Raw genomic sequence first — 18,437 nt, 5'->3', positions numbered from 1 at the left:
GAAGGCAAGTAGATGTGCAGCAGTGTTAGCATAGAGGGGAGCCTGCTAGTCAATTTACACCCCTTCCCCCAAAGCAAGGTAGATGAGAAAACCCACTGAAGTGTCACTCTTACCTTGCTCCAATATTGTAATGAGACCTTTAGGTATTTTAATCTGAAAGGAAAGCGCACAAAATCAAATGAATGTAAGTGTGGCACCCCTACAGCTTCAAATGGATAATTAACGCAGTGCTAATAATAAGTGAAATCCAGAGTTGCAGCAGTTTTTTTTCAATCTTTATAGATCATTAAGACATGAAAGTTCTACTCAATGGGACAAAATTCTAGGTGGTATCACATTTGCAAATGGGAAAGAAAAAAGGTATTAAAAAACTCCCAGAATATACATGGCAGATCTTGTTAGGAGCCCTACAGACCCAAGACACTACTGACAGCCGCATCCCTTTTGCTGGTGCCCAGGCTTTCCAGACTGCTAACAGTTGACTAAGAGTTTTAAAGACAGGTATGTGGAATTCAGTGTTTGACTTAAAAAATAATTGAGCCCCAGTAGGTGTGCAAGTTTACATGTCTCCAAGTTTTATTTCATAGGTTTCTGCATTGTATACATATGTGTTAATTCAGCCTAGTGTCACATACAATGTGACAGTCCCCAGGGGAGAAAACATGCAACATGCTGTGCGTAGTACAACTCATGAAGGGGACCCTGAGGTAGTGAAGTTGGACCACAAGCTTAGCTCTCTCACACCCACTAACGTGCAGTGAAGCTGAGCTGGGGAGGGTCTTAGTTTCCCATCCTTGGTGACAGGTCTTGCCATCACTCTTCCTCACGGCCCTGCTTCCTAAGTGGTTTTTCTGCAGCAAACACGTGATGTTTCTGCAACAGACTTCTCTCATCTCTAGCCCCCCCCCCCCCCGACATCTCTCCTGAATTCAGTCACTAGACCACCATGCAATCTGGACAAAGGACATTTATCAGTGACATCGACCACTGTCTGCATGGCCACACTTGTAAACCTGGATTTTCTGCTGACCCATTTGCGAAGGTTGGCATAGTAAGCAGAGACAGTCCCTTAGACTGGCTCAGAATATCACCAGAAGGAACACTGACAGACACTTAGCTGGGACTCTGTGAAGGACATGTAGACTTCTACAAAGATGTATTTTCTAATCCAATGATAACCCCCACACCAAAAACAAACAAACAAACAAAAAACAAGTATAATTGGAGTTTAGGATCACAAATGGATCCTACCTAGATGATCCAGTGGTATTTTCTGTCTTATTGGTTTGCTTTCAACCACTGCTAATGCTGCTCCTTTTCTATGTATGGGCAAGAGTTTGGTAACAGATCTTGTGAATCTTTGAGATTTCTTATTTTCCCCCATGGCACTGCACTGTGGGACCCCAGTTCCTATCATGGAAGATCCACAGAGTGCTTCTGTGTGGATTTTGGAGTTGAGAAGACTCTGCTTTCAGAGAACCATACCACTAAAGCTCTCCCATGTGAGCAAAGGCTGTCTTTATGAAGGGGCTCCTTGATCTCACTCCCCTGCAGCCCCTTCAGCCCTGGTTCTGCTGTGCATATAGGCTCCTGATTGGTAGAAACCAAGAAAGCAGATGGTGCACTAACAATGGAGGACTTGTTTGTAATTGCTGATGAGGACTGGGTTGCTCCTCTCCTGAGAGTCCCCAGATGCAGCCTGGTGTGGTGTGCCGGACCACAAAGAATGTCTCAGTAACTGCCAATCCATGGTTGAGTTAAGGAGATGCAAAGACAGAGGCAGTTGGAGGCTGCCTTGATTATTCCACAGGGCTCAAATGTCACCTGCCCTTGACATGCAGGCAATGATCCCAGAGGGTGAGATCCCAGTGGCTTATGGTAGGGGTATATGCTGTCAGTTTCCTGGTACATCCCTGGGGGTCACCACAAGGCATCAACTACCTTGTGCACTGACAGAAGACACCAGAAGACAACACAGGGCTTGGGGATGAGGGATGGGAAGAGACTAGAAGGCATATAATGCCCAGGGAGGAGAGGGTGACAGGGCAGAGACACAAAGCATGGTTTTACTTCCTATCAGCTGGGCCCTGATATGTGCCAGGTACTGTTCTAGGCTGTGGCCTGCTGCAGTAGATAGCCAAAGAAAACCTCTGCCTTTGGAGGCTTCGGCAAACGGCAGAGGAATAGTGTGAAATCTAATGGGCAATATTGTCCCTTGTGAGCAAAAATAACAACAACAAACAAAGAATAAATTTCTTTATTCAAATAAAGGACAGGTAGCCAGGTGCCAATGGCTCACGCCTATAATCCTAGCTACTCAGGATCACAATTTGAAGCCAGACTGGGCAGAAAAGTCTGTGAAACTTTTATCTCCAATAAACTACTTAAGAGAAAGCTGGAAGTGGTGCAGTGGCTCAGGTGAAGCTCGGGGAAAGAGCCCAGACCCTGAGTTCAAGTCCCAGGATCTGAAAAAACAAACAAACAAAACAACAAAAAAAACACCCCAAACACAAAAACAAAATAAAAAGTCATCACTACAACCACCACCACCACAAAAAAGGACAGGTATAAGTACTATAAAGAAACAGATAACTAGTATTCTTGTGGTGTTTCAGGACATGGAAAACATTAGCAAATATTAATATCTTAAAAGTCTTCCTGGGGGCTGGGGATATGGCCTAGTGGCAAGAGTGCCTGCCTCGGATACACGAGGCCCTAGGTTCGATTCCCCAGCACCACATATATAGAAAACCGCCAGAAGCGGTGCTGTGGCTCAAGCGGCAGAGTGCTAGCCTTGAGCGAAGAAGCCAGGGACAGTGCTCAGGCCCCGAGTCCAAGGCCCAGGACTGGCAAAAAAAAAAAAAAAAGTCTTCCTGGAAGTCAGGCGCTGGTAGCTCATGCTCGTAATCCTAGCTACTCAAGAGGCTGAGAGTTGAAGATTGTGATTCAAAGCCAGCTTGTCCAGGAAAGTCTGTGAGACTCTTATCTCCAATTAACACCCCCCCCCCAAAAAAAAAGGCAAAAGAAAAAGAAAAAAAGATAGCTGGAAGTGGAGCTATGGGTCAAGTTGTAAAACACTAACCTTGAGCACAAAAGCTTCAGGACAGTGCTTAGGCTCACACTTCAAACCCCAGGACACCACAAGCCTCCCACACACAAAGTCTTCATGGTAGATAGTAATGGGGAAAAAGTTGGGAGACACTGGATTATAAAGTTATTAAGTGTCTTGAATGAGAGGCTACTTAACAGTAGTGGTGCTAGGAATCTAGGCATTTACATCCTTTCATGAGGAAGGGCAATTGAGTGAGACAAAGTTGTGTCAATCATTGGTTCCAGAAGTGACTTTTTTTTAGGCTAGTGCTGGGGCTTGAATACAGGGCCTGTGCTCTCCCTTAGCTTTTCCCACTCAATGCTGTTATTCCACTACTTGGGCCACAGCTCCACTTCCAGCTTTCTGGTAGCTAATTGGACTTAAGGAGTCTCACAGACTTAACTACCTGGGCTGGCTTCAAATTGCAATCCTCCTATCCTAGCCTCCTGAGTAGCTAGAATAATAGGTATGAGCACTTGGCCCTTCATATGTCACTTATAAAGAGAAATGTCTTGCTTCTTTGGACTTGCGTCCCCTCTTTGGTACTCTGGATATGAACAAGTATTTAAGAAATAGGAAGTAATAAACCCTGTTGGAGATGTGTTGTGTTCTCTGCCACTCTTCCTAGCAGAGTGGCTTGCAGACGACTGGTGGGTCTTTTTACAGCACATTTGCCCCAGCTGTAGTTACTGGATAGCAAAAGAGCAAGGTGTGAAGCAAGCTCCTTATCTCTGAGGAAAGCTTGCATGTAGGACTGCCACCTGGGACAGTGCTGGGCAGGGTCAGACACGACGAATGCCTGCCTCTCCCTGGATTCTTGTTATTGAACAGTCGGTGTGGAAAATGATGAACTGGTTCAAGATAATTAGGAAAGAGAATGATTTTGATAGCTGGCATCAATGAGGGAGAGAAACAGTGAACTAAGGCTCCAGCTTTAGGCAAGTGCTAACTATGTTACCAGCAGGAAGGCGGACACAGAGCGAGTTCAGAGAGCTGTCTGGGTTATTCAGACCTCTTGGAATGGCTCTGAGGAAAGGAACAGGTGCAGGCAGTGGATGGGGTAAGCTTGCACACACAACTCAACACTGGCAACCCAAGACCAGTGGGAATTCGCCAGCCTCATTAACATCTCCAAATGGCCCAAGGATGGTTTCCAGTATTTCCAGTCCAGCAGCAGTGGCTGTGATCTGGCCTCAGCCCTGCCTCTGGGCTTGGCTTCCCCTATTTGTTGTTGGTCTTGCTCATCAACTTTAGTACTGAAACAGAAAGTAGGACAGCTGGACCAACAGGAAGAGAGGGAGGCAGAGAACACATGTATTGTGCACCTGCATGTGCATGCACACCTGTGCAGGGACTCAGGGAGCAGGTGGAACTTTCATGAACAAAATCTTTTCTTTCTTCTCTCCAACTATAATGTACCTTTAGAGCAATAACTGAATTAAACTCAGTTACACATTGAAGATTAATATACCAGTGCTAATTTTCTGTTTAGGCCACTAGAAGAGTTTTCAGATCCTCTTTACGTCTCACAGAAAATGAATGCTAAGGTTTCTTAGCTGTCATCTAATCAGACTGGATTCCTTCTAGTGAATGTCCAGACAGCACACAAATGTTTACAGCAGCGATATTCCTAGCAGCCAGAGTTCCTCAGCTGATGGACAATGGAATATTATTGGGGAGTAAAAAAGTGAACTGACACACTACAACATGAATGAATCTTGAAAACATGTGCAAGGAAAGAATGAAGTTGCCAAAGATCACATACTTTGTGATTTCACTTATACAACATGACCAGAATCGGCGGATTCAAAGAGATTGAAGGTTAGTGGTTTCACAGGGCTGGGGTTGGGGGAGATAGGGAGGGATGGCAATTATGAGGTGCTTTTTTCCCCCAGAAAGGATGAAAATGTTCTAGAATCAGAGGGTGAAGATAGTTGCCCAGCCTTGTGAATATTTTTATGGTATGTAAATTATATCTCCATACCTGTTTTGTTTCAGTGTTCGGGATTGAACCCAGTACCTTGAGTATGCTGAGCAAGCATTCTACTATTGATGGACATCCCTAGCACAACAGCTAATGGTAAAAAAAAGGCAAAGCAGAATAGAAGGTGGCCTAGGCTATATTCTAATCTTCCCATTCCTAAAGCTACAAAACAGAAATGGACCTAAAATTTAGGGGTGTGTGGGGGGCAGAGGGGTAGGGGTGACCTAGGAAAGCAGAGGAACAGGACAGAAAAAGGAAGCTTCAAAGATGCCACTAGCATCTGTTCTCCTGGGTCATCCCACCATTAAAAAATCAACCTCAAAGCAAACAGGACTGGCTCTGCAGGTGGTATGTAACTATTTGGTGAGTTATTGTCCTGTCAAGGCTGTCTTGGCGGCGTCTTCTAACTTGAATTCATTTGTCTTAAAATAATTCAGGATGGTAGAAGGTGGGATTCTGCTATCTTTCCCAACATTCTGGACTCCTGTGTGCCACTCGGGACTATTTTCCTTTTTTTAAAAATGATAATCAGCAGCTGGGGAAAATGTAGCAGTTAGGCTATGGGAACTTGCAAGAGGATGGAGAATTCTAATATATTCTGAGGTATCTGAGGAACCACAAGGACTGTTGATTGACTTAATAGTCTTCTTCCCAAACACTTGTGAACTGTCTGGAGTTCTTTTTTTTGTGGGGTTCCTGAGATGCTCTGATGAAAATGATGTTCTATTTAAGCTGCAGCACAGATACTTGTGTGTTCCTAGGACCTGAATTTCAATATCTAACTATAACCCAGCCTTGGGTGACAGAGAGCAGTCAAGTGGCCATGGATTCCCTTTACTGGGTCCTTTCTCTCTTCTTAGTTGAAACCCTTTCTTCTGGGATGCCAATGGAGCAGCTAACCTTGCCCTGGCCCCAAGTGCCTGGCCTCACAGAACTGAGTGTGTACTCCATGTAAACTGGAGGGCACTGGTGCTAACTGGAGCCTACTGTTTCTCCTGCTACTTCTCCACACCCTGGGGATGCCGCTAGGAAGCAAGGTTTCCCTAACAACTATGCAGAGGCCGTAGGGCCTGCCCAGGTACACGCAGCAGCAATGGCAAGGCGTGTGGGTGCACATGTTATCTGGTCTGATATCAGGGTTCTGGTGGAGTAGAAACTTCTCAAGCAAGCCTTTGAAGACCCTCGGGTAACCTCAGGAATGGCAGGACTCCTGCCTGGGAGAAGAAAGGTGCAGGACATCGTGGGCCATCAGTTCCCATCACAGGTAGGAGGGCTGCTGGGGGAGGCAACCGCAGTGAGGGACACAGGCAGGCAGAACACATCCTCTTGCATCTGGGATTTTGTTGTTTCATATTCTTGAAGTGACTGAAAACAGGGTTTGCCTATTCTTCTCTACAGTATGACAGAGTTGGCTGTGACAACGCTGTAAATTCCTCTTTCTTCCTCGCCTTCTTTCCTCCCTCTTCTCATTCCTGTTTCCTATAAAAACAGCTTGGTATGTTTCTCATTTTTAAGAGATTTTTCTTTTCTTCAGTTTTTTGTGGGATGTTAAAGGCAAAAAAAAAAAAAAAAGAACCACCTTTTTGCTTCATTATGCTACTCACAGGTTATTTCCTGGTTATCATCCTGCATCTCCCTGGAAAAGGATAGTATAAAATATCCTTTCTTATTTCCGCCAGCAGACTTACATAAATGCCAGTAAGAAAGAGAGCTTCCATTTGGCTTCTGCTTTGCTTTGCTTGTTGCTAAATAGAAATTCGAGCAAAATCATTGAGGCTTCTAGGAAGCCGAGCGGCTGAGGCTGTATATACCACCTGCAAGGTCAGGTCCACCGGAGAGCCACAGACACGGGGGAGGGGTCACAAGAAATGTGAGCCTGGGGTGCCAGATAAGCCCCGGGTTCTTCTCAGTTAAACTGTCAAGGTTATTTCAAATAAGCTTTAATTAAGACTCATTTCCAAAAACTGTCTCTGAGCAAGATTCTTGGTACCTGCCGGCCATCTCCTGGCAACTGCTGCCACCTCCCCTGAGCTGTAATTAGCAGTTAGGCAGGAGGAGATGCCACCTGCACTGAAAGCCCTGCAAGGCCTGGGAAAGCAGGACTGGCTGAATGCAGCATTTCACAGAAAAGCAGCACCTTCCAGCAGCTTCCAGAGAGGCCAGATTCAAGGCAGTGTCAATACTTCAGAATAACTCATTTCTGCTCCTTTCTATTCTGGAACCCATGGATATGCTTGGTCTCAGCTCCATCTTAAGAGTCCAGAAGACTCACAGTTGTTATTAAAGGCCAATGATCTTCTCTGTCTTCCCACATCTACTATCCTCCATTCTGTTCTTCTTGATAGGCCCTCCAGTCCTCAGTCATTTTGGCTCCTAGCCAAAGTGGCAAAGTTAGTAGATGATCTGGGATACAGGGGGAAAGTCTCCCTTTTCTCCCAGGGCCACAAAGCAGATGGTAGGGTCTATCTCAGGGGAGTCTCACCCCAACTGGCCCCATGTCACTGGTTTTTTCACTTTTATAGTTGGTGGTAACTAATCTGAGTTTATTAAAAAATAGGCAAATGGGTTATGAGTATATGCTTTTCTCTACAAGCGACAGAGAGATACAGCCTTCCCAAGGTCCCCAGAGCCTTTTGTATCCCCTCCGGTGTCCCACAAAGTCCTGCTCAGAGGCAACAGCATAGGAAAGGCAGGCTCAGTTCAGATGTAACATTTGACAGGTAACAGTACCTTGTTCTAGCTAATCAGATGGAAATGTTTTTTGCCTCATCTGTTTGTCTTAGAGCTAGCACTGAGAAGAGTAACAGCTTTAAAATGATAGAGGAATGAATGAGCATGAAGCAAAATGTGGTGCTAATCAGGGTCATCACAAATTCAAAAACCATAAGGACCATTTATAAAAGCATCCCGAATCAAGCTTTACTGACTCAAAACCGCACTATCCACTCTATGGATTAAGCAACTTCCTGGTTTCCCCTTCCTTTCCCCATATCCAGTTTTGACCATATTGCTTATCACTAGCCTACATTTTCTAAGAGATCACGATGGGAGGGAGCAGATGAACTGTAATTACAGGTGTTTGTTCTACATCTTGTATTAGGCCCAACACATCTGTGGTCTAGAGACACACCTGTACTACTTAAAGGAACAGCCTGCCTCCTTCCTGCCCTCCCCTGCCGTTTTACTCCTACTACATGTGTTATAAGAAAGAAACGACACGTATCATTCTCTAAAGATTCTTATAATCTATTATGGTCAGAACACACACATACAAGACAGACTTACATATATGCTAAGAAAGATCAAGAGAGAAGCACAGATGTTTTTCTACTTAGGATAGAGTTACATATGCCCGTCATAAATTGAAATATAATTAAATTGGACATTCAGTGATTCCAGTGTGCAGCTGGAGCTGAGCACTATTGGGTTTGAGTGATGAAATTAAGCTTGGTTAAAATTTTTCTATCAATGCCTTATCACCTTTTCAAGAATACATCTACAAACAATTAAAAGAACGGTACTGACTATGTGCAAAAAAAAAAAAAAGACTTGAGCTGGACCAGAAGTTTTGGGGTGGAGGAAATGGCTGTGGGGGAATAGTCAGTTCCAAGACCTGTGGCAAAATTTCTGACAGACAGCTGAGTATACTGAGGATATGAATGTGGTAGCCATGAGTTCTTAGACAGACAAATAATGTATGTGGACTTGAAATTTAGTGATTATCTTCATTGGAGATAGATTCTGGCCTTTTATATTAACAAAAATCCAGAAGCCATAGTTGTGATTATAGGACCTTCACTGCAGGGTGGCACCGGGGCTACCACACCCAAGTGTGGGATGGGGTGTGAGTTGTCCTTCTGTCCAGCTTCCCCACTGTCTCTGCTTGTTCCTTTGTGGTTGGGGCTTCAACTTAGTCACAGTTAATAAAAAGGGGATATACCTGCTTTTTCCTGAAGTCCCTTATAGCCCCATATCCTCCAGCCAGTTTCAGCAAAGTTATGCTAAAGCTACACACTTATAATCACAGATATGTTATCAATTGAAACCTTTTTAAAAGGGAGGCATGGAGCAAGAGAGACAGAGTATATACTGAATAAATCTGAAACAGGACCATACTTATAATGAATGGGACAATCCTTTTGGGATTAAGGTTGGGGTTTATCTATTTGGGAGGACTGGTTTGATTACTAACTGTACAGTAAAGAGCCAACAAAAAGTCCACATCAGGAAATGCATGCAGAATGACAAGTGTAATATCCTGGCACAGGTAAACATATGGTTAGCAAGTGGAAGCTGGTGTGAGTTATAGAACTAATTTGTGTAGCATCTACACCTTATATTCATGTTGGGATTGAGTAGTAACATGAGTGCTTCTGTCTCTATCTCTGTGACATTATACTGGCCATCAAATTGACTTAGTGATACTGAGCAGCCTGCAGGTTAAGTTTCTATCAATTTACCATTATGATTTTGTTGTAGAAAATAATGATAAATGTCTATTCTATGAGGCAAATGAACACAATCATCCTTTTTCCCAGGAAGGATACTTCCGTGAAGTATGAGAAAGATGAAAGTTTGCAGTTCTGGACAGTGGCAGTTGAGGCAGTAGTCTAAGTCTAATCTGAGGTAAACCCCAAATAGACTTACATTAAAGTGAGAGATCAGATGAAACAGAGTGAGGCACTTTCTCCCACTTGTTCTAAAGGCTTCAGCTTTTATGATGGAGCCTATCATAAGGGAGGAAGGGTTGCTGACCATTTCTTAGAGAAATCAAATGCTGTGTTTATGAGGGCTAACAAATAAACAAAGATTTGTGCTCCCTCTGCTGGTTCTCCACAGCAATATTGAAAGGACTTTAAGCAGTGTTGGCATCTTCAGCAAATACAAGTCAACTCTCACTTAGGTATCTTTGGGGAAAAAAAATCCATCTTTACCAAGTTCTGACCAAGGTAGCTGGAAATTCTTAATGTTAGACACTAAATTAGACACAGCTCTAGTTATTCAACTACTAAACTGCTATCTGTGACTGTAAGAGTGATTTGGGATTCATTTACCAACAGACATAGAAGCTTCCTGTAAGATATTAAGGTGTAGACATAATCTTTAGAACAGTTCTAAGAAAAACTCTCAAGTCCGTGCAAAAGTTTCTTTCCTGGTTTTTATTTTTTTGGTTCTATAAGAGCACCTTCTGAAAGGTAAAGATTTACACTATTTATGTCATTTCTGATAATGTCAAACGTTCGACTGGATTCTCCAAATCATTAGCATGCAGAAGAATGACCTCATGGTGAACAGATGCACTTGGCTGTGAGCGGCAGTGATTACATCAGCCCCTCCTCAGCACTCGAGGGTGCCCATTCCAGTTAACCCTTTACAAGCCTCTTTGTTGGCTTCTCTCCTTGGCAACATAAACACACTTACTTCCCTATCCCATAAGTGTGTGGGTTAACTGTATATAAATATAAATGAATAAAACATACTGATGTTAATTGCAAACAGTATTTAACACTGGCTACCTTCTAGATTATATATTGCTACTTAATAATAGAAGGAATCAATAAAGAAAGGCAAAACAGAGGGCTAGGAAAAAGGCTGTTAAAACCTCTTATACACTAGCTGCTATCAACACAAGTAATACATGGACCAGATTGTTTTATAATACCACTTTCTAATTTGGTAAATGAGAAGCTTTGTTTTTATTTTAAGCTCTAGGACAGAAACTGAGCCTCACATATTTGCTCTAGGTCCCTATGGACAGTTTGAAATGCACCATGGACATTCCTTTGGCCATTCTGGCTCCTAGGGCTCTGTAGGAGGTGAGCACCCAGGCAGGAGAGTCTGAGGCAAAGGGCATTCCCAGCAATTGCATGCGAGGGGACAATCAGTGCCACCTAGCATGTCTCTTTCCAGCTCAGACTCAAAAGGCCGACAGGAGGGCCTTCCCTCAAGAGTGAGGAGGCCTGCTTCATTCTCACTTGTGCTATATGCAATGGGGAGTACAGTGAGGAGTGCATGGTGTTCAGGTGACTTTCCCTTTCCTGGGAAGATAAAACCCAGTTGTTGTGAGGATAATAATAATAAAAAAAAAACAACCCTAGGAGCCTCTAATTCCTCCCATTGTGCATATGCATGTGAGCAGGCTTTGATGACATTGCTGGCCAGAGATGATCTGATTGGGCCCTAAGTGTACGGTAGGAGCTTAAGCAGCTCAGGGTCAATTTTTCCAGTTGGCTTGCTGCTTGGAGGAGGAGCCTTCACTTCAGTTTCTTAGTTTAAGCTGTCTGGGCTCATCTGGGTTTGATTGTGTTTATCCCAAGAAAATAAAAACACTGTGAGTAAATGAAAAATGTTTTCATCTGTAAAAGTAGTGACAGGTGCAAGGATTCCTTAAAAGTGAAACTGGCATGTAAATGAGAAGAGCACTGGTTCTTCCATCCTCTCTGTGGGCCCTCATTTTAGTGCCTCACCCCCAAATTGTTAAGGGTAGAGTTACAAAGTGTACTGACACTAAAAAAAGGAAGAATTGCCCTTTGTTTTGATATCTCACCTTTGGTTTTTGTTTCCCTTATAAAAGTTCCAATGAATATTCCCTTACAAGCTATTAGAATTTTTATTCTGTTTAGTCATTTAAAAAAAGTATCATTCCTGAGTCTATTAACAGTCCTCCCCAAGTTGAAGTCATAAAAACTTAAATTGCTCCCAGAGTCTCATGCAAAATGTTACTTATGCATATTAACTCAATTAAATTGGTTTAAATAATTGTGAACCTTTGGAAAAGTTCAAATTAACAAAGAGGCTAAAGTACAGAGAAAATAAGCCACCGATATTTGTTTTAAACACATGTTCATCAACTTTAAGAGTATAACAGTTAAGACATGTAAACATCTAATTATTTTTTTCTTTTCATGGTTAAAAATAAACTACCCTAAAAAGAGTTTTCAAAATCCACTGAAAAATGAAGGGCCAATATCACATGAAAATGAGAAGGTAAATGAGATCTTAAAAAAAAAATTACCTTGCTATAGATCCCTCAAGTTCTTTCATCAGAAAATTAGATACAATTTCAAATCTCTGGCCAGCCTGAGTATGAAATCTTCATTTCCCTTGAAACAGATTTTTTTTTCTTAGATAGAATGTTGGCAGAGTGTATAAAAGAATTCAATTCACAGCTGTTCTACTTTTTTAATGTAAGAAACATTAATCAAAGCTTTAAGTTATAAGCTTTTCTCATGTTGTTTAGAATTCCAGTTCAACAAAGATCAATAGAGGCCATCCCTGTGTTTCTTGACGCCTCACCAGGAAGCAGAGGCGTGATTATGTAAATCATGGCTCCGCACCTCTGCCAGCTTGCTTATCTCCCAAGCCTTCTGCCTGCTGCTCCTGGCTCCCCGAGCAAGTGCATGCCTCTCCCTCTTATCTCTCAACAAAGCTCCGAGAGACACGAATTGACGCCAGTGATGTTAAACAATGATGCATGGCTGATTTTATTTGTAAGTGATTTATTTCACTGAATTTAATTTTTTTCACTTTGTGTATAAGATATTTGTTAACAAGTCAGGAGAGAAGCAAGGCAGTATTCAGAGACAGCTGACACAGGTTAGAAATCTATTAAGCACTCTCACAGTTGTCTCAAACCCAGCGGAAGATGAAGGAAGCCCTTCACACAGACTTTCAACATGTGTTGATTATCCCATTTACTCTCGGAAAGGAAATTAATCTGTAACTACATGTAGAAATTTACAAGTAAAAATTCTGTTCTTTGGGTGGGGGGAACCCCATGGTAATGATATCCTCAATTTAAGTGGCAGTGGACATTTTCTTTTCAAATTGGAAGTATAAAATAATAAGTGCCCCAAAAGGAAATCAGTGGAATTCCCCCCCCCCCCCCCCAATTCTCCACTGGCCTAATAAAGGAAAATGATTGTAAGCCTTTCTAAACAGATTCCACACCAGGTGCTGCTCTGGCCGACGGCTTGTCTGCATGACAGCGACCACTCCAGAGAGCAGGGCGCACACTGCCGTGCTCTGTAATGATGGGCCCGGGGACGCTGTCCTTCCATGTCTCCTGCATTAATCCCTGACCCTAGTATCTTGGCAGCATAATCCCCATTTAGCATTAGTAGCAACGGCTTCCACTGTGAGGAACTCTTTTTTGATAAGTAAGCAGTGATTCGGGCATCCCTTTTAAACAACATATTCCCAGCTCAGCAAGAAGCCCACACTCCTGAATGAACCCAAGCACATTACTGAGAAAAAGTTCATTAACCTTGCTAGATTCGAGGGTTAACAGGATAGCTGAAGAAAGGAAGGGAGTGAACAGCTCGGATACAAAACAAATTAAAATGAATGTCATCATTTCTTTTGATATTCATTAGTTGATTCAGAGGGAGAATGCTCTTCTTAAATTTGCAAGCATTTATCTGTGAAAAACAGGTGTACATCTGCTACTCAAATGTGAGAGGAGAATAATGTAGACACTCACCCGTTCCACTGAGCGAGTAGCTGGGAGAGGGAGAAAAGACTTGAGCTGCAAAATCCTCAAATGTCATGACTTCACGGTGGTTCTGAATTATTGCTTCGAGATACAGAGCTCGCTCTTCATAGCTGCAGTAATTGGTTAAGGAGACAAACATATGTGCAAATGCATGCCTAACAGTGACAGTCCACTTTGCTTCCAATATAGCTGTGCTACTTCTCATTTGTGTACGTCTTGAAAGTTCAGCACTGTCAAAAATTAAGTATTGATTTTGAAAACTAACTTTTTGTATTCCACACCAGAATCACTAAATATATGCAAGCCAATTGTTACAGATCCACGTCAAGCGTTAAGGCTGATTTACACACAAAAACGAGGTAATGATCATAAGGACACTTCCTTCCTCTGACAACTGTGTGACAGAAGACCCCGAGATCTTGTTCTTCATTTTCCAGTTGCATGAAGCATTCTCAGTCTACCAACACTTTGAACTGACATTTCAAGCAAGAATGAGTGATATTATGGTACATCCACTTTTGAAAAAAAAAATGCAAGTCACTGAAGGAGAGAGGGCTGGAAGGGATACTCTGAAGGGGCATCAAAGCCTCTACCCAAGATAACTTATGAGTATTTGAGAATAAGAATATGCTGGAAAATCTAGCAAACAGTGCACAATGCAATTGAAAAAAAAAAGGACTATTGCCTTTTAATTAAAACTGCAGTCTGGAACACACAGCATTCAAATGTGTAATCAAAAACCAGTCACCAATAAAACTTACAAGCGTAACACGCCGAAGCAACTTTCCAGCTGTCTTAATAGGACCCCTGCGTGTGGCAGCCTTTCACAGGGCAGAAAGGGAACCTTCCCCTTTTGTGTGTGGCTTCTGCTTCCTCAGAAGGTGAATCATGCACTTCCAATAGCAGGATAACGTCAGAACCAGCCAACAATGGATGGAGACGCTGCACGTACGACTTTATGAATTAACACTCAGGGAAGTCAGCGTGATGTCTCATTTTCCTCTTCCTCCTTATCAATGCACAAATTAAAAGACATGTTTTGGTCATTTTGAAAATCGTGCTAGTTCTCCATGAACTGAACACGGGGCATGTAGATTATCATCAGCTTACTTGCAGCTCCAAAAAGGAAATAAAGAAAAGATTCTAGTATTTCTTAGTATATTTCAAAACTATTTTTTCCAAATGGCCTGGAGAAAATATAAGCTGGAGACAATTATTCCCTTCTAATTAGGTGCCAATACATGAACACATGCTTTTCTTTTTCCTTTTGACAAGGTATGCACACTGATCTCTAAACAAAAGGCACTTCCTCTTCCTTTATGTATTCAAAGGATTTCATACCACGAGGGAGCCACAGACATTCTAGGACTGTACTTTCTGACGTGGTATCCACGAGTCAAAAATGGCTATCTAAGTTTAAAGTGTAACTGATCAAAATATAAAAGGAATAATTCAGTTTCCCTGTTCTGTTTGCTGCATTTCAAGTATCCAATGGCCACATGAGACTAGGGGTCATTGTCCCAGGTTGCACAGAGAGCAGACATGACCATCATCATGGAAAACAATACTAAGATGGTGCTTTATGGCAGAATTTCTCTTTAAGCTTACTTCATGCAACTTATAAAAAATTGTGTTTGAGGATTTAAAAAAGTATCCCCTTTGATGATTTATGAGCTTTCTATAGATGGCCACAACAGCCCCAGGCCTGGGCATCGTGAGCCTCAACTGGCTCCTGGGCAATGGGATGAACTCCTGGTGACTTGCCTTAATGAACAGGCTGCCAAACTTCCTCAGTGAGAGGCGCCTGCTCAGGACCAATTCTAGAGGGACCCACTAATGCCATTCACGTCTCATTATGAACATGCTTATTCTGCACAGCACTTGGCTGTCGCCACAGTTCGGCCCTCCCTGCACGGCCCCAGCAAGCCACTGGTCTGGGGAACAGCAGGACGTTAGGCCTGAGTGGCCGTCTGGCGAACAGGCACTCTGACACTAAGCTGGCACGTGCTGGCCCAGCAGGGGCTGAGCGAGGCGTGACAAATTACTCAAAGAGCTGAGCTAAACTTATGGCTGACAACCACCTGAGCCTTCGGACTGCTGTGGCCCGCTGTCAACGCTCATTCATGGCTCCCCCTTTCAGTTCAGTCTGTTTGTGGGCCTGGGTTAGAGCAGGCACATCCTCTAAAGAGCTGTCATGCTCTGCTTAGTATCGTCCTGCTGTTTCCTGAAAGGTCCTACTGCGTCCAACACATCCACATACAGTGCCCGGGACAATGGTGAACAAAATAGAAATGTTTGTGCCTTTTGCTAAATACTCAATGGAAGACGTATCTGAAAAGGGGCTTACTATGTTAATCAAGCTCACAATCAAACCCACAGAAGGATGCTGTGTGTTATGCTAGAGACTGACCGCAGACAGCAGCCCATCAGCTTCCTTCAGGATGACATCTTCCAACTGTCATAAGATGGTCCATGTCAAGGATGCAAGCTCTGTGCTAAGAGAAAGTCCAGTACAACACTCACAGGAGGTACTTTTCAAGTTCTGAGATTCTCCCACTCAACGAATATTTATGGTCTGATTCCTAAAATAAGGTATTAATGAGACAGAGCAAATAGATGCTTCCAGAACTCAATACTGGAGGAGGAAATATAGAAGGTTCCTGATCTTGCTATTCATGTCCTGACTGTCATATGTTCTACACATTCCCCACATTCTCACTGCAGTGTTAACAGCGCTAAACTGGGTGTTGTCATTTAGACAAACATCCATTAGGGATTGGGGTGAGACCAAAAGATCATCAAATGCATCTCACTGGGGCCCAAGCCAGGGCATGTACACACCGTGACAAAGAGAAAACAAATAGCACCCCAGCTCTGGCAGCACTTAGCAACAGCTAAGAAGCTCACAGATGCCAAATATCACTTCTTTTAGTAGTCTTTAAAAAATGTAGTCCTAGGATCTTAACTGGATTTATTAGTAGAATTATTAGTGAGGGTAATTTGGAGCAGTATCATCTACCTAAAATCCTTAAGGCTTCAGGGCTGGTTGCTTTCTGTAAAAGAGGGCATTTATAACTCAAGACACTGAAATGCTTGTAAGGCCCTCCTTGGCCATAAGACGTAAGTGGGAATTGAATACTGAGATAATGCCTATCAGTAGATGGTCAGAGACCTTTGACTGAAAGCAGATGGCTCAAGTGCCACTTACTAACAAATCCAATACCGGTATTACAACTAGACATTGACCTCTGTGGTCTTAAAAAAGTCCACTAACAAATATGAAATGTTCACTCTGCCGTGAATGACTGTCTCATTAAAAAAACACACCTAGTAAATATCTCCCTGTCTGTCTCTGTCTCCCTCACTCAGATGCTGCTTTTAGGACTCAAGTTCATAGCCTTGAAGCTATCCCTTAGCTTTTTCACTCAAGGCTGGTGCTCTCCACCCAAGCCACAGCTAGATTTTTGGTGGTTAATTAAAGATAAAAGAGTCTGAATGACTTTCCTTCTGGGGCTGGCTGTGAACTGCTCTCCTCAGATCTTATCTTTTGAGTGGCTAAGATTATAGGCAGGAGACACTGGCACCTGGCGTAGTTTACTAGAAATTTTTGCCTAGATTACTCAGTTCAGAGAACATTCAAATTTCTGAGCAGAAAGCAATCTTGTTTTCTGGGTATTTCTGAGTTTCTTTAGTGACCATTCCATCTACAGCTTTGAATACAAGTTTTAGTTAATTGTTGTCAAGTGATCTACCTGGCTAAAGAGGTGATTTTCCTCCATGGGTTATATTTTACTGAAAATTTGTAAGACAATCTTCCAAAGCTCTCAAAACAGTTTGCTGAGTATGCTGTGTTGCAAAAACCTAAGAACCTAAATCTAGTCCCCCCAAGTTTATTCTGATTATTATTTATTTAAAAAAATGTGAGCTCCAATATAGAAAGGCACTTGCTTTTGGTGGGAGAAAAGTCTAGGTTTGAATTCTAGTCTTCTTCCTCTTGAGATGGAGGATTTGTGGTAAACTGCTTAAATCCCAGCCTCAGTTGTCTTAGATGTAAAATGAGGACTGCTGGGAAAAGCTATTATGGTAAATCTGACTTCGGGTTCCCTGCCCCTCCCTCAACAAGAATTAATGGGTTCTATTCTAGAAAGAATGTAGTAATGGGGAAACCTCTGGTCAGAGTTGGTAGCACTCAAGCTCCCTTTTCATTAGACCTATAGTCTATGTAAAGTCCTATGGTCCCTATTTTATTATTCAGGACCATGCAAGTGATTTTCTTGAGTCATAGTTACTTTGTAGTAAAATCAAGACTAAAACCCCAACTTTCTAACTTTCACTATTTTTAGCCAAGATTGTGAATTCCAAAATATATGGGTCAAGTTCAAGATCTCTTGCAAAGTTAAGAGCTACCTTCCAAATGAGTTCAAGTCAACAGACAAATATATATATAGGGTTCTGGTGGCTCACGTCTGAATTCCTGGCTACTCAGGAACCTGAGATCTGAGGATCAAGATTCAAAGTTCACTCCAAAAATCAAACAGAGAGGCTCTAATCTCCAATTAGCCAGCAAAAAGCCAGAAATGTAGGCATGGTTCAAGAAGTAGGGGCTAGCCTTGAACAAAACAGTTAAGTGAGAGCTACAGGCTCTGAGTTCCAGCCCCAGTACTGATATGAAAAAAAAAAAAGAAGAGGCTATAAAAACCAACCTGCAATTTAAACTTGAATACGTATGCTAAAGCTCCCTTTCTATCCATAGATCATGTTGACTACATAAAAGTCTGAAAAACAACAATGATTGCATCTTAATTTATCTTTGCTTATTCAGGATATGTGTTGGTTGACTACTGCTTAGCATTTCAAACTTTTGTTCT

General features: G+C 42.5%; 1 protein-coding gene across 1 annotated transcript in view; it reads right to left on the bottom strand.

Annotated features, from left to right (window-relative positions):
• Positions 1 to 18,437, bottom strand: part of Ralgapa2 (Ral GTPase activating protein catalytic subunit alpha 2) — a 304,413-nt gene that overhangs the window by 3,580 nt on the left and 282,396 nt on the right. Inside the window, exons 38-39 of the mRNA XM_048348713.1 lie at positions 13,558 to 13,679; positions 114 to 153 (exon numbers count right to left, since the gene is read on the bottom strand). Of these exons, the coding sequence (XP_048204670.1) occupies positions 149 to 153; positions 13,558 to 13,679 (127 nt within the window). The 3' untranslated portion in view covers positions 114 to 148. The remainder of the gene's footprint in view (positions 1 to 113; positions 154 to 13,557; positions 13,680 to 18,437) is intronic.

This window comes from Perognathus longimembris, chromosome 6 (genome assembly GCF_023159225.1).
Source record: "Perognathus longimembris pacificus isolate PPM17 chromosome 6, ASM2315922v1, whole genome shotgun sequence".
Taxonomy (NCBI): Eukaryota; Metazoa; Chordata; class Mammalia; order Rodentia; family Heteromyidae; genus Perognathus; species Perognathus longimembris.
Note: the sequence above shows the minus strand (reverse complement) of the source record. Positions and strands in the feature narration are given on the sequence as shown.